Source organism: Xenopus laevis, chromosome 3L, assembly GCF_017654675.1.
Source record: "Xenopus laevis strain J_2021 chromosome 3L, Xenopus_laevis_v10.1, whole genome shotgun sequence".
NCBI classification, from domain to species: Eukaryota; Metazoa; Chordata; class Amphibia; order Anura; family Pipidae; genus Xenopus; species Xenopus laevis.
In genome coordinates, this window is record NC_054375.1 from 43,202,695 (window position 1) to 43,219,930 (window position 17,236).

Sequence of the window (17,236 nt, forward strand, 5' to 3'; positions counted from 1 at the left end):
TAGCTCAGCTCCCATACTGAAGAAAGGGCTGTAGCTAGAGATCAGCATGACTTCAGAAGGCGGTCCATGGTTGTCCAATGTGCTTGACACATAAAAGTGTTGGACAAAATAGCCTAAGAATAAATTAATAAATCAAGTTCCTAACATGAATTAGGGCCACCAGTTGCCTTAAGAATAGTTTCATATTTAACAGGAATATTTCCATACCAGTTCTGAACTCTGTGCCTTGGGATATTAGACAAATCTTCAAAAAATAAAGCTTCCTGGTTCAGAGAGACAATGCTAGCGGAGATCGATTTCACATTCTGATGAGTGTTTAAATACAGTGGCTATCTGGTAAGGAAGGTATTACACTTCTTACTGGGCTAAATATTTTGCATGTTGTAAGACCATAAAAAGCTCTCATCAGACCTCTAGAGGATTGCTCTGCTGCCAATTAGTATGGATCCACTACTGTGTTTAACAACAGAAACTATCCCTTGGCTTTCATCTTGCACTAGGTCATGCTTCTTTGTGCTTTGGCTTTGCTAGAAGTGTTTTCCTACAATGCAAAGCTTTTGATTTCGTTTTTAGACTGGGTCATGAAAATTATTAATTAAATATAGTGGTATTTTTTGCACGCTTGAGCATTTATGTGTAGCCTCAATTTGCAACCACGGTTCAAGTTGGCCATTGCAGTTTGTTGTTGTGATTTTGGAGATTTTTCGTTTGATAGGTTTAAATATTTGACAGTTGTAAACAATGCACTTGCACTTTGGGACCATTTATTTTACATCTGAGCTCTTTTAGAGCTGACACATATTGCTAATTAGCAGTTAACCTAATATAATAGACCAGTGTAGCTGGAATGTGGGAGGAAACTAGAGTGCCCAGAAAAACCTGCAGTTAAAACTTAACCTATTTTTCCATATGGTTCTTCCATTACTTTGTCCATCAGCCACTTCTGTTGTGCTGGGGCAGTATTGATTTGCTCTTTTCCATTTGCTTGGAAACTACAGGGGAGTGCAAATATTTGGGTCTGTCTGTCTTACACTGCTTTGTATGCAGTAGGGATTGCAGCACTGGGGTCAGTTCCATTTCCATACTTTTTATGTTGGGGAGGGGTGCTGATTTTTTGTTTAACTAGCTGTGATTGCTAATACGGGGATGTATTACTCTGCTGTATATGCAAAACTGTTCAGAAACTTGTGGATAGAGTTGATTTTACTGTTCAAAATCTTTGTAAACCTTAATATCTATTGGACTTTGCCCAGACAAGATGCACAATTTAGGGAACTTTAGATTGTATTAGACACAGCAGATTTTTTTATAATTTTATTTGGGGTTTGGATTTGATTCTAGTAGTCAACTATTTCAAATATCACCAATAACAATAGGGTTCAATTACATCTGCAAGCACAGCAGGCAACTTGCGCTTTTCCCCACAGTAAGTTTCACATAAAACAACTTTCATAAAAGATACTTCTGTATATTTGTGCTTGCCACCACTAAGCCCATCTTGCCTTAGATTCTATTTACACAGGGGGCCCTGGAACTACTGCAACCTCCTGACCAGCTCCAGGGATCCCTTCACTCCCTGTTTTAACAGGGGCAGCACACTATTGCCTAAAGAATCAGGTGCAGACATCATTCGCACAACGAACGCTAGAAATTATGCCAGGTAGACTTGAAAATATTTGGTGGTAGATGCAGCACAATTGCATCAAGAGAACTATCCATTTTTGTCCACAATGAGACCAGAATTCTGACAAAAAACTGAACTATGGGGAAAAAAACATGGCAACTGTGCTCAAAATTACACTTTGCTCACTGCATCTACTGTAGGCAAGTGAATTCCCCAATGTTGCCTTTGTTTGAGGAGCCTCATATTATATTATATTTATTATGTTCCTGGAAGTGATAATAGTAGGTAAAAAGGCTTACTATATTCTTGGGTGCAGGGATTTGCTTCTGTGCATTCTCCCTTGAAACCATGGGTCCTTATTATAAATTATGTAATGATTATATACGACATATACTGACATAGTAGAATGACCCAATTATTTATGCGAAGCTACCTGCACCTATACACACTTCTTGCAACTTGAGCCAAGCACCAATCCGGAGGTTCAGTCTGCTTTGTTGAATTGCGTGCATGGAGCCATACAGAATTTAAGGGAGCCCCTAAATTAACAGCTGCCTTGCATCAGTGTTACTTCCATTACCTCTCTGTGCATGTTGTGCCTACACACACAAACGACCTGCACAATAATGCTGTGCCAGAGGTAACATTTGTACAAATACTGATTGAGAAATCGAAATGGAACCATGTCTTGCTGACACCTCGCACACTAGTTTCAATGCCTGCTACTTAGTGAGCTCCCTCAATCACATTCGATTCTGGGGAAAATGTTGCATTAATGCTAAATACAAGACAATTTGCTTGGGTTTTAGCATTCAATAAAAGAAACCTTGTAAAAGCAAAATGTCAGTTCTCAGGTAGAGAAGAGTAAAAAGCTCCTCAATTTGTCATAACATTTCTTTAACCAGTTGTAAAATTCATATATCATTTACATTTATACCAACACTTGTTTTGTGGGTGTAACTGTTATTTATTTTGCTATTTACAGCCCCCAAAAGGAATGCAGTTTTCAGTGAACGTTGCTTTTCTACAGGGCTCATGATGCAATAAAAAAGAAAAAGTCTACAGTATGCTGGCATGGGGTGTATGCTATAAATCTTCCTCTGAAGATGAAAAGAAAGCAAAGCATACAGAGTTACCTTTCCAACAATCCCACCCCCATCTCTGGGTTTTGTTCCCCTCACATGTGGTATGTGCAATACAATAACATTGAAAAACCCAATATCTACATTTTCTCTATTGCAACTTTTTGAACAGCAACTGAATAAAGTGGTATTAACATATAATCAAGTGTGGTAATGTCAATGATAGAAAGTTTTAGGCATGCACATAAACACTTCTGAACACTGCATATATGTTTTGCAGGCATCATACAAAGGATTTCTGGTTGGGCCCCCTTGAAAGGGGCTTGAAGAGAATTTAGAGGGCCACTTGTTGGCCATTGTGGGTGTAATTGCTGGAATGTCTACTGAAATGTGAGAAAGCGATAAATCCCTGGACTTTAATTTTGGGAGATGATGGCACAATGTGTTTCTGCTTTGTATGGTCAGAGTTCTTCAGTATGAATTTAAACAATGACCCACCTTTGATATTTTAAATTTTTAGTATAAAGGTACTTTGTCTTAAAGATTATCAGGGTAAAAGCAGTATCAGACTGCTTTATGCTGGTCCGACCGGGCGCCGCCATCTTGAATCCATCCTGAAGCTCAAACCCCTCCTGATGCAGCCTCATGTAGCTCACCCTCCTCATCTTCCGCCCAACGTGGCCACCCTGAAGTGTATCTCCCGGCTCCAGTCCTGGGCAAGATGCGTTGCAGGGCCCACTGGGTTTTCTCCCGGTGCCCCGCCAGCCCAGTCTTGACGCTGGGTAAAACTTATGTATGCCAATCTATCTGTATTTAAGAAATGTGTAACAACTGACTGAAAGGGAAATTAATTGTCATGGTTTTGTCGATTGCAGTACCCCATGTCATCTGTGTCTGAATTGCTGCTGTCAAGTAGTAACCAGTTCACCACCACTAAAAATAAATATGGGGCAGTAGTGGTAGATTTGGGGGCTGGTTACAGTTTTTTTTATAATTTTATAACTATCAATTTTGAATAAGGATAATAACATACATCATACATAAAAACTGCTCATCCCTCGCTCATATTTACTTGTTTGATTCGGTGCTAGGCTACCAAAAAGCATATTTTTTGTTGTATACAGAAGCAGCACTCTAATGGAAATATTTATTCGAAATCTAAACAGATTTGGGGTTTATGAAGATCATGGATGTTTCGGAAGAGAAACAAAGCATTATTTAATCTCACCAAGCCTTTATTTAGTGTACAACAATAATGCTCTCATAAGCAATGAAGCAGAGCTCAGGCTAGTTGAGTAATGTGCTTTGCAGCTGTCATTTGAAACCATACGGCTAATGAAAATTTACAGGGATATATCCAGTGACTCAGATGATGTCTGCTTTTCTGTTTTTCTTTCTTTTTTTTTTTTTTTTTTTCAAAGAAGGTAGCCCAAGTTATTGAAAGTCTGATTTTTGCAGAACACTTGGGGACACCCAGCCAAGAAGTTACTTATTCATCAGTCAGGCTGGAGAGTAGGTTTCAGATAACACAGTAGCTTGCTTTCCCCTCCCATTCCAGCTCAACGTGTATTTAACAGAGCAGCTCATACAGATCCTGGCTTTCTCTCTTAGCTGCTGTGAGAGGAGCTTAGTACAGCTCCAAAAATGAATTCACTGGTGTTTTTCAGTTTCAGTGTGACACTTCTAGTGTCCCTTGTATTATCAGCAAGATACCCTTACCAGCAAGTCCTGCAGCACAGTCGGATCAGAGGGAGACAACATGGGTGAGTTACTGACTTTTTTCTCCAGCTGGGGAATTTGGGATCTGCTCTAAAATAAAGCTCCTGGATATAAAAGTCATTTTATTGGTATTACAGTGTTCTTCTGTAAAGTTATTCATAGTACTTCTTTAATAAGTTTCTTTTTACTTGTTGAGATAGTTGTGAAGGGTCAGTAGTGGCTGAAACACATATATAATTACATTTGTGTTATATATGTATCTAGTTATTTAGTGCCCCAGTAATGCAAAATGCTGTACAATATTCTGTAATTACACAGGAAAGCCCAATCACTTTATGTGTTTCATTTTTGCCATGGAATCTTAAACAAATACCAGATACTCTGTATCTCTGGCAAATAATCAGTAGGACGTGATTCACTAAGATTTTCCAGCTTTGGATTCTATCTCCTGTACCATAACCCTAATATGTAGATTATTCATTATTGTTTTTTTGGAGAGCTGCATTTCTTATAGATTGTATTCTTTTCTAGCCCCAATGTTTGTGCAGTCCAGAAGCTTATTGGCACCAACAGGCAATATTATGCAAACTGCAAGCAGTGGTATCAAAGGAAAATATGTGGCAAATCCACGTAAGTATAGTCCATATGCAGTGTTTTATTCAATAATAAATAATGGATGGCTCTTTGGGAGTGCATCTTTTATGTGTATTTTACTATAATTAAATAACTGACCCCATAAATGATATTTTTGGCACACTATTACTGACTCAATAGATTTCTCAAAAAGGATAATATGGCATCATTCTCAAATTAACTGTTAAAATCATCATCCCTCTCTCCATTTAAGCTACAATAACTTCCATTAAAATAAAGTATTCAATCCAGCCTATTGCTTGAATGTCTTAAACTGGTCATACACGTGGAGATGTGTTTTTTTTGCAAAGGTTACAAAACAAGCAGATCTCTGACTGATTTAACCACTTGCACTCTTGGTCAACAATCAGAACCCATAGGGAGAGAACTGCATTATGTGCAGTCCTTATTTATTGGGGTTTTCAAACTTGCCTGATAAATATATTGACGATCTTTGGGTAGATATCAGACATCCTGACCGCCAAAGCATTTTATAACAAGCTCCATTACATAGTTACATAGTTAAATCTGGTTAAAAAAAGACAAAGTCCATCAAGTTCAACCCCTCCAAATGAAAACCCAGCATCCATTCAAACACCCCTCCATACCTTCATAAATTATATATACCCATACCTATACTAACTATAGAGTTTAGTATCACAATAGCCTTTGATATTATGTCTGTCTTAAAGGCATTAACTGAATCAGCATCACATGCATTCCACAACCTCACTGTCTTCACTATAAAGAACCACCTATGCTGCTTCAAATGAAAGTTCTTTTTTTCTAGTCTGAAGAGGTGGCCTCTGGTACGGTGATCCACTTTATGGGTAAAAAGGTCCCCTGATATTTGTCTAAGTCCTCCAGGTCATAAACAAACAAGTTGAAAAGCAAGGGACCTAGTACAGAGGCCTGCGGTACTCCACTAACAACACTGGTCCAATTAGAAAATGTTCCATTTGCCACCACTCTTTATAATCTATCTTTTAGCTAGTTCTATATAAAGGTACAAATACTTTGTATTTAAATCACATCTAATGCCATCCCAGAATCGAGGTCCCTGCTCACCTTCTCATAAAAAGAAATTTAGTTAGTCTGGCCAGATCTATTTTGCATAAAACCATGCTGGCACAACTCATAGTATTATGATTTGCTATGAAGTCCAGCATCTTATCCTTTATTAACCCTTCGAAAAGCTTTCCTACCACTGACGTCAGACTAACTGGCCTATAGTTTTGAGGCTGAGAACGGCATCCCTTTTTGAATAGCTGCACTACATTAGCATTTCATCTCTCAACACCATGCCAGACTTCAATGAATCCTGAAAAATTAAGTAAAGAGATTAGGCAATCATAGAGCTAAGCTCGCTAACAACTGTGGGATGAATACCATCCGGCCCGAACCTTTGTTTATCTCAGGGATCCCCAACCTTTTGTACCCGTGAGCAACATTGAGAAGTTAAAGGAGTTGAGGAGCAACACTAGCATGAAAAATGTTTTTGGGGTGCCAAATAAGTGCTGTGATCGGCAATTTGTAGCCCCATGTGGATTGTAAACCTACATTGAAGCTCTGTTTGGCAGTGCACCTGGTTTTTAGACAACCAAAACTTGCCTCCAAGCCTCAAATTCAAAAATAATCTCCTGCTTTGAGACCACTGGGAGCAACATCCATGGGGTTGGAGAGCAACATGTTGCTCACGAGCTACTGGTTGGGGATCACTGGTTTATCTTAACATGTTCTAGTCTAGTCTTAATTTCCTCATATGTGAACCATGCATCATTATTTGTATTACTGGAATTAGGACTATTAAGAAGGAAACCTTCATTAACTGGTTCCTCATTTGTGTAGACAGACGAAAAATATGAGTTCAGAATCTCAGCTTTTTTTTGTTCTCATCAACCAGCTGACCCCCCCCTCTAATATTAAGGCTTCCATCCCTTCCTGCTTCATTTTTTTACTATTTACATATTTAAATAAAATTACTGCTTGCTGCAATATCCTTTTCCATATCGATTTTAGCTTGGATGATTTTGCATGATTTATCAGCCTACTTGTACCTTGTGTAGGCTGTCCCAGCTAACTTCAAAGCCTTAAAAGCATGTCTTTTCTTACCCACCTCAACACTAACACTTCTATTGAACCAAAAAGGTTTTGCTTTGCAACAATATTCCTTGCATACAAAACTTCCAAACACAATGGTTGTCACACTTTTTTGGGTTATAGCGCCAAACCAAGGTCCAACATTTTAACAGGCCCCCCTTAGCTGATTACTTCATTAAAGATTAATGAAAGGGACCCATGAATACCTTGTACGACAAATCGGATGTTCGTCCTAAATATTACCTTAACTGACCTTCAGGTTGGATCTCTGCAAGAAGGTACACAATCACACAAACCTCAACCTAAATGGCCTTCATGCTAGGCTATCACAGCCAAAGCTCTCAGCACCTGACTGAAATCAGCCCCTCTGTTTGGGAATAACTGCCTTAATGACAGCTTTCAGTGAAAGGGGTGTATAATCTTTTGACAAATAATTTGAAAACAGTCTGAAAAAATTTAATAAAATGAATATATGTATATAGATATATGAATATATATATTTAGTTTAGTTCTCCTTTAAATAAACCCATTAGGATTGTTTTGCAACCAATATGGGTTCATGCAACTTAGTTTGGATCAAGTTCAAGGTACTGTTTCATTTTTACAGATAAAAGGACAATTACTTTCAAAAATTAGATTTGCTTAAAATTGAGTCTATGGGAAATGGCCTTCCTGTATTTTGGAGCTTTCTGGATAACGGGCTTCCAGATAAGGGATCCTATACCTGTTCAATATTTCATATGATGTACTGCAGTTTTTACCTAAAACTGAGAAAGCTGTAAATATATATACTATGGTTACAGATTAAGGTTTAACTTGTTCAAAACTAGGAATATAATTTGTTCAACTCATATGGTTTACAGTTCAGGAGTATCAGTCACATTCACTGAACCCTTGATTAACTCATCTGTTTTCATGCAAAAAAAAATCCTTGAAACATGGCCTTTGTGCAGCCCTTGGGCCCAGCATTGAGAAACAAATGTTACTCTGTGTACTAACATTTCAAAATTCCTATAAATTCATCAAATGCAAAATTCCTACTTGTCAAATTTCGGCTCACTTGTGCTAAGATTTAGACCAAAACACATCAAGTGAGGGGAAACAGAATATGAAAAACACTGTAAAATGCAATGTGACAAGTTTTATACAAAGGTTAAGGGGCCAATTCACTAAGGGTCGAATATCGAGGGTTAATTAACCCTCGATATTCGACTAGGAATTAAAATCCTTTGACTTCGAATATCGAAGTCGAAGGATTTAGCGCAGATAGTTCGATCGAACGATCGAAGGATAATTCCTTTGATCGAACGATAAAATCCTTTGAATCGAACGATAAAATCCTTTGAATCGAACGATAAAATCCTTTGAATCGAACGATAAAATCCTTTGAATCGAACGATAAAATCCTTTGAATCGAACGATAAAATCCTTTGAATCGAACGATAAAATCCTTTGAATCGAACGATAAAATCCTTTGAATCGAACGATTCGAAGGATTTTAATCCAACGATCGAAGGAATATCCTTCGATCAAAAAAAGTTAGCCAAGCCTATGGGGACCTTCCCCATAGGCTAACATTGACTTCGGTAGCTTTTAGATGGCGAACTAGGGGGTCGAAGTTTTTTTTTAAAGAGACAGTACTTCGACTATCGAATGGTCGAATAGTCGAACGATTTTTACTACGAATCCTTCGATTCGAAAGTCGTAGTCGTAGTCGAAGGTCGAAGTAGCCTATTCGATGGTCGAAGTAGCCCAAAAAAACCTTCGAAATTCAACGTTTTTTCCCTTCGAATCCTTCACTCGAAGTTAGTGAATCGGCCCCTAAGTGTTAAAATGAATAATAAATTAGATTTTACCCTTTGACGATTTTTCTGTGACATTACTGACAGGATGGGAATTCTTTCCCCAAACACCAGTGTTATTGTGTGCTATACTGTCTTACAATTCTGATTAAAGGGCATTTCATTTAGTAAATGCAATGTGCTAATTTGTATTGGGTAATGTCTGTATATGAGTCTCCATTTCTTGGTAATAGTGAAATATGAAACTTGATGTTTTTTGAGGTGTATCATATACATACTTCCCCCAGCTATTCCCAGTATCCCTGAAACAGACAAAGCAGTCAGGTATTACTGAAAGCTGTTGTTCAACAGAATTTAGAAAACTGCCAGCAGGGAATTTATTGGTTCCTAAAGTAAGATATTTGATTCTAGAATAAATGTTGAAATAAAAACATTTAACCATCCCTAGAGATTGGATTATTTTTTCACTTGTAAAGGTCTAATTAATGTAATTTTCCTCATAAGTAGCTAATGCCTGTATAAATAATTTGATGCCTCCAGCTCAGCTAAAAAGATGCAAGTTCACAATTGAATTCACTGTGTTAGGAGAGCTATTACTTACCATTGGATTGCTGGACTTGCAGCCTTATGGCGTAAGTAATAATGACTGAAAAAAGGTATCTTTGTGCCTGACTTTAGCCATTAAAATGCCCAAACTGTAAAACTGTCATTAGAAATGTCTGCTCACAGCTACATCACATTAGACAAGCAAATTGGAATCTTAGATTGTAATTTAGAACCTTATACCCATACAGTATGTAATAAAAGTCACTAAGTTTGCCCAGGAGCAGTAACCCATAGGAAGCAATAAGATGTATGCTTTTAAGCAGATGACTAGTAAATGCTACCTGCTGATTGGTTGCCAAAAGTTACTGCTCCAGGGAAAACGTAGTGACTTTTATTACATAACCCCCTTAATGTCCAAAAAATTATCTAAACTCCCTATGCACATTAATTCAAAAAGACCCTCTCTTAACTGGGAAAGTCATTTTATGGCCCTGTCTCTGCCCAACCCAGTGCACACACTGAAGTGGATTTGTAAGGTCTCTCTCTCTCTCTCTCTCTCTCTCTCTCTCTCTCTCTCTCTCTCTCTCTCTCTCTCTCTCTCTCTCTCTCTCTCTCTCTCTCTCTTGAGTGGCTGAATTCTATATTGCTAAATGTGTACCTCAACCATGGGCAGGTATGAGTTGTCACTGTTTTAGAAATGTCTAAATAAGGTGAAACTTGAGTAATTTTATGGTAACCTCCAGCATCTATGCTTTTTCAAGTAAAGAAAAGTCAAGCTTAGTTTGGGATTGGCTGTAAGTGGGCTTTATATTTAAAATTATTATACACAAACACATTTAATAGGATAGCAGAAACCCTTACCCTAGCAGTGCTTACTAGTATTGTAGTTTTTTAGTGATGTTCTATTACTGAGGTGAAATAAGGACTCACAGTCTAGGGCCGACATCCCTAAAGAGAGATACTGTAAAAGAAGAAAGTATGAATGTGTATGTATTTATTAAGGTGCTATGGACTCACTCCATTGGTTATATGCAGATTACTGACATGACATATAACTTCCCTTCTTCTCCAAACCTGCATATTTTCCACTTTATCGTTTTTTCCTTGGACTACGGCCAGAAACATAATATCACATTATATCAACAGTAGAGGAAAGCCACATCCATCCCCTAAAGGAAATTTTAGCCCCCTCCCTCCTTTACAGTAATTACTCTTGTTTTGTGGCTCTTTAAGTAGAAATGATAAACTACTCCTGGACTGTTCCTTTTGGAAAAGAGAGAAGAATACAGAGAAAATCCACAAACTAGATTACATATTAACATTAATTCACGATTTATTTAAGTTTGCATAATCAGCCCAGATTTGCTGTGTCCCATATATAGATTATATATTTAGGGCACAGGAATGCATCTAAAATAAGATTTGTGAGCCATGAGTTATTTAAATACAAATAAGAAATAGAGGTAGATATGGTATTGTGTTTTAGGATGTGTCGGGCACAAAGCCTGTTGGCACAGGAACTTTCTAGCTCTACTTCTATTACTATATTTTGGATAAAAAATTACTAAATTGTGGAGCCATGTTCACAATACTTAGGGGCCGATTCACTAACTTCGAGTGAAGGATTCGAAGGTAAAAAACTTTGAATTTCGAAGTTTTTTTTTGGGCTACTTCGACCATCGAATGGGCTACTTCGACCTTCGACTACGACTTTGAATCGAAGGATTCAAAGTAAAAATCGTTCAACTTGGCTTGGCTAACTTTTTTTGATCAAAGGATATTCTTTCGATCGTTGGATTAAAATCCTTCGAATCGTTCGATTCAAAGGATTTTATCGTTCGATCAAAGGAATTATCCTTCGATCGTTCGATCGAATGATCTGCGCTAAATCCTTCGACTTTGATATTCGAAGTCGAAGGATTTTAATTCCTAGTCGAATATCGAGGGTTAATTAACCCTCGATATTCGACCCATAGTGAATCGGCCCCTTATTAACAATTATGATAAAACCACCAACGTAATCTGAAAAAATGGGAATGAGGAATGAAAGACTGAAAAGTGAAAATTTCACCCCTCTCACACCAATTTTGGTGTTCACATTTCTGACCCCATTGTTTGTACAATATCCAGCCAAGGCTCTTTAATTGCCTTTAAATTGCCTTTATATAAGCAGAAGATATACTGTAGAGAACAAGTAGAATTTCACAGTCTTCATATAATCTCTGACATCTATTTGTGGTTGCCCTAGTCTGTTGGGTACCTTGTATTAATTTAATGTTATAACAGTCTCAAAGTTTGCATCAAGTCTAATAACTGTCCTAGAGGAACCATAATTTGAAGCTCATGATCAGTAAAAGCTGGTTGTTGGCTGCTATGGGGTTGCCACTCCTGATAGATTATCTATTAATGGGGTAATATAATAAAAGGTGCAAAGTTTGATGCATGTCTAATCACCTGTAACAGTCAGCCAGCAAGTAGCCTTTACTGGGCACCAGTTGCTCTGGGTCACTACACCTGTAACATCAAAATAATGCTAATTGCATTTCTAGAAATGTAATGAATATATAATAATTGTCCAAGAAATGTTCATATGTATTTTGTGTGCTGACTACTGAATGGTCCTACACATTGGTGTCACGTGACAACATGTGCTTTTGCTTTATTACTGAACGTCAGACTGTAAAAGGCACTAATACCCAGTGTTCAGAATTAGAAGGGTCTAGGAATGTATTCTTTACAGCAATGATGTTCAGTCTCTTCTACAATATTAACGCACTGTATCTAAATGGATGTTAATATGGAAAGACTTAGGGGCACATTTACTAAGGGTCGAATATCGAGGGTTAATTAACCCTCGATATTCGACCATCGAAGTTAAATCCTTCGAATATCGAAGTCGAAGGATTTACCGCAAATACTTTGATCGAAGGAAAAATCGCTTGATTAAATCTTTGGAATCAAACGATTCGAAAGATTTTAATCCATCGATCGAACGATTTTCCTTTGATCAGAAATTGCTTAGAAAACCTATGGGGAAGGTCCCATAGGCTAATATTGGAGCTCGGTAGGTTTAAAGTGGCAAAGTATGTAGTCGAAGTTTTTTTTAAAGAGACAGTACTTCGAATGGTTGAATAGTCAAATGATTTTTAGTTCGAATCGTTCGAATCGAAGTCGTAGTCGAAGGTCGCAGAAGCCTATTCGATGGTCGAAGTACCCAAAAAATCCTTCGAAATTCGAAGTGTTTTATATTCGAATCCTTCACTCGAGCTTAGTAAATGTGCCCCTTAGTGCATCTCTTCTGCTTGGTCTTCGCTCTATCATTTGGATCCAGAACAACGGCGCCCTGGGCTTCTTCAGGGCACTTTAATCAATGGGTTTTTAACAGTCAAAAAATTCAGCGCTAAAGCACCAGAATGTGCTCCCTGTAGCCTAGACAGTAACCCATAGCCCAGCTGTATTCCTTTGTGAGATGATGCTTGTTGATATTGTTGAGGTTGGTTATATTAGAAAAAATAAGATGCACTTGTCCAAAACACAGTAAAAAAAAAAGATGATTTAGCAAGAATCTTCCAACACAACAGAACAGAGAAAAATACTGAAATATACAAAGATACAGTATACACAGTGTGCACATAATAGTATGTGTGTGGGTCATTATTTTCCAAGTCACTTGCTGGACAGTGTTACCCTATTATAGCCTTTTGCCAAAGAAACTAATTTTCTGTCTGGTAAATGCAGCCCTAATGAACACATTCCTGCTCACAACTAAAACATTCCACATATTAAATATTAAAATCATGGCATTTGTTTCTGACACTGATCAGTTCAACTGCTGCTGCTGTCAGGTTTATGACTTAAGAACCAGGCAGTTATCCAGCACATTTGCATTTGTACTTTCTAGTTACATGGCACTTGTGGTACATTCCTAGTTGGTGACTTTTTTCCTTTTCGTTCAAATAATGAATTCTAGAATTCTCTTCCACAAAATGTGGGATTAAGGGAGATTGAGGTGTAAGGAGAAGAGCTGTCACTCCTTTCTTTATTAAGGCATTATGTTCACATATAATTTTCAAAGGCTAGACTAAATAAATCTTATTTTGTTTAGAAATATGTATTACACCAGGGAAATGCCTTTTTCCAGTTACTTCAAAATATTCTTAATACAGTACAATATTGCTACCTAATGGCTAAAGCATGTTCTATATGGGTGGTAGGGAGACAAATTTAAATCTAATGGAGACAATGGAATTTGGTTATAAAAGGAAAGGTCTGATTTATTCTACTTTTTTCAAAATTTATTTATTTTTGATTATTTTTTTTACATTTATTTAATACAAACATTAAAAAACTAAGTGGTTTTGTTGAGTTCTTACAGTAAGTTAACTAACCTGAAAGACATTGAGTGAGAAGTTGTAGGTTTCCCTGACTTTGTTTCATCTATTTACATTGAGGCCACCTTATATTCACATATGGCATATTCATGCTTCATTACAATGTCAAAATATAAGCCTTGTTGTTTTACAGTTACAGAGAATAACAATATTATCCATAGAAAGTCAGTTGCCATTGCAGCTGTGGATCCGAAACACCTGAGAGTAACCATTGAGTTCACTCGGGGGCTGAACAAACATCAAACATAATGAATACCTGGCAGTTTCCATCTGGTAGGATGTTGATGTAATGGCAGAAAGGGATTTGTCCTACATGGTTCCAGGCTATTAATTGCTTCTGGGTGGTCTTGCTACTTATTCCAGCTCCAGAATATGTAAAACTCTTAATTACTTAAGGTTAATCCTTCCATCATCCCACAGCGACATAATTTGGCTGATGTTTCACCTATTATTCATTATAAGGTCAACCCTTGAATCATATGCCTCTTATTCTCAAAAGATGTCATGAATATAGTGGTTTCATTAACTGAGACCAGAGTCAAAGGTCCCACAAGTTGGTTCATATTTGTGTATTTCTATTTGGCAGATCCATTTATCAAGTGAATATAACAGTTCCATATAATACAGTAATTGTTAGGAAAGACCACAAAGGATCTACCGTTCTTTCCTAATGATAAAGTGGGAGATAGAGATAGACTGATGGAGAAACAGAGGGTAACATGTCATCAATAATAAACAGCAACCCAAACAGTAGCATGTTGATTTCCATTATAAATGTATAGAAAAAGGAGAATATATAGGGGTATTTATTAAAGTCTGAATGCTAAAAACTCAAAAAAAAGTTTGTTTTACTATAAAATCTGAATTGTAAGTGGAAAAAAATTGTTTTTTTTTTTAAATCCTTTCGGACTCAGGAAAAAGTCTGAGTCTGAAAATTCGCAATCTCAGACCTGCCGAGGTTGTATATAAGTCAATGGGAAAGGTCCCTATCTTATTTGGATGTTGCTGTGCTCTGCACTGGAATTAGCCTGAAAATATGACTATTTCAAGCTTTTCAAGCAAAAATTCAGGCTTTTTGGGAAGCAATACAGGAAAAAATTCGAAACAATCATACAATTTTCGCTCAATTTTATAGAGTTTTTCCCAATACGCTTAAATCAAGCTTTTGTAATAATAACTAAGGTCAAATCATGGATTCTAGCTTGGTCTGACTTTTTTAATTTAAATAATCAGAAAAAAACGGATTTTGCTAAATAAACCTCCCACTCTTGTAAATAAATATAGTGGAAAGGAGTGTTCTGGAAACCCAGTACAGGTAAGGGGTCCGTTATCCAGAAACCCATTATCCAGAAAGGCCATCTCCTATAGACTCCATTTTATCCAAATAATCCAAATTTTTAAAAATGATTTCCTTTTTCTCTGTAATAATATAACAGTACATTTTACTTGATCCAAACTAAGATATAATTAACCCTTATTGGAAGCAAAACCAGCCTATTGGGTTTATTTGATGTTTACATAATTTTCTAGTAGACTTAAGGTATGAAAATTTAAATTACATAAAGATTCATTATCCAAAAAAAACCAGGTCCCAAGGATTCTGGATAACAGATCCCATACCTGTTTCAATACAACATGGCCATATGTGTTTTTCGCTTGAATAGCACAGCAGATTCTATTCATTTGTTTCCGTCATTTATTTTGACTGTTTTTGTAAACTTGCTATGTTAACATTCTTCCTTCTGTTGCCTTTTTCATCTTGAAAGTAGCAGACTCTTTGCCCCAGCCTGCAAACATCTTTATTACAAGTTATTGTAAATTTCCTTCTGTTATGACATGTAGTAAATCAAAAAACTCAAATTATTTTGTTTAGCCCTTTTTTCACAAAAAAAGCTCTATGCTCTAGGTGCATTATACATTATTATATATTATTACATACAATAGTTAATTGTCTAAATTGATAAATGAGTTTATTCTTTAGAGTTCTAATGCATGTAATGAAAATGCATATTATCCCAGCGAGACTAGGTTTAAACAAACAGTTCTGGTTACCCAAGGTGAAGGGAGAAGAATGCTGATGAGTTATTTCTACAGTGCTCACAACATTCCCCTGTATGAAAGTGTTAAATAGACATGGACAAGTAGGAATGTTAAAAGGTAATATATAACATGCATAATGCTTTAAGAAGGATTTCTTCTATATAAACATAAGACTTCTGATTTTTGGTAAAACTGTAAATCTGTCCTTTATTCTGCTTAATATGTATTAGCTGTTTTGGTTTATATTCTGTTTGTATTCGCACAGTAGCATAGGAAACAGCATATACTGCTGAAGGACTTGGAATAAGACAGCTCCACATTCCTGCCCTTCCCAATTGCCATGAAAAATAATGCCTGGGTAACAGAATGTTCACCTCATATCTGCTGCCAAGCTTGATTCACAAGCAGCAATGATGACAACCATCCATCACTTCCAGAACCATTTTTTGCAAAACTACTTTCACTTCTAACAATTTTCTTGGACCAATATAAGGTGTTCATTAAATGAATAACCCAGAGCAATCAAGGGACACTTTCCCTGCCAACCACAGAGGCAAACTAGATTTAAAAAAAATCATGGCGAAGGTCAAGAAGAGATAAAAACATTGTAGCCCAAAGGACAAATATAATATTTTTATTGAATCATACAGTAGTATCAATTAAGTTACCTTACTTTAATTAGGTACTACTATTGCCTTGACCCTCTCCAAACCCACTGATCCATAACAATTAGTTTATTGCAGGATGCATTGGGCAATCGTATAACTTCTATCAGTCTCCTTTGTTAATATGGATATTCTGTAGTCAGTAACACTGAGGTCAGTCTCCCCTAAGCCCACCCCTCGGCCTCCATAAAACCTGACACTTTGTTATCAATGTATTCTATTTAAAGTATTCCAGAACAGTTTCTTGACATACTGTAATTGCTAGAATAGTAGATATTTATATTTTAAACCAGATAAGGGGCCACTTATTATTCCCTGGGGTGCAACTGCTAGAGCTCTAAGGGGCACAGGAGTGTGCACTGTTTTGTTTGTCTATGAATGTTTTCATTCATCCAGGTCATGGAATACCTAGTAGATCTAGAGCAACTAACTTGCTGAATAATCATTGAAATCTTTCAATTGTTGCTCAGCAACTTCATTTGCTCTAGATCTACTTCTGCTAGATACACCTTTTTTGCACTTCGTTCTTTGTAACCCCTATAATTTGATGCCACACAGCTGCCTTGGCATTCCTGATTTAACTGTATATTTCTGGTTCCTGTTGAGTGGAAGAATTATTCCTCCCATTATTCAG

General features: G+C 36.9%; 1 protein-coding gene across 1 annotated transcript in view; it reads left to right on the plus strand.

Moving 5' to 3' along the window:
• The first annotated feature begins 4,339 nt into the window (after positions 1-4,339).
• Positions 4,340-17,236, plus strand: part of tgfbi.L (transforming growth factor beta induced L homeolog) — a 37,541-nt gene continuing 24,644 nt past the window's right edge. The window contains 2 exon segments of the mRNA NM_001095238.1: positions 4,340-4,469; positions 4,957-5,055. Of these exon segments, the coding sequence (NP_001088707.1) occupies positions 4,351-4,469; positions 4,957-5,055 (218 nt within the window). The 5' untranslated portion in view covers positions 4,340-4,350.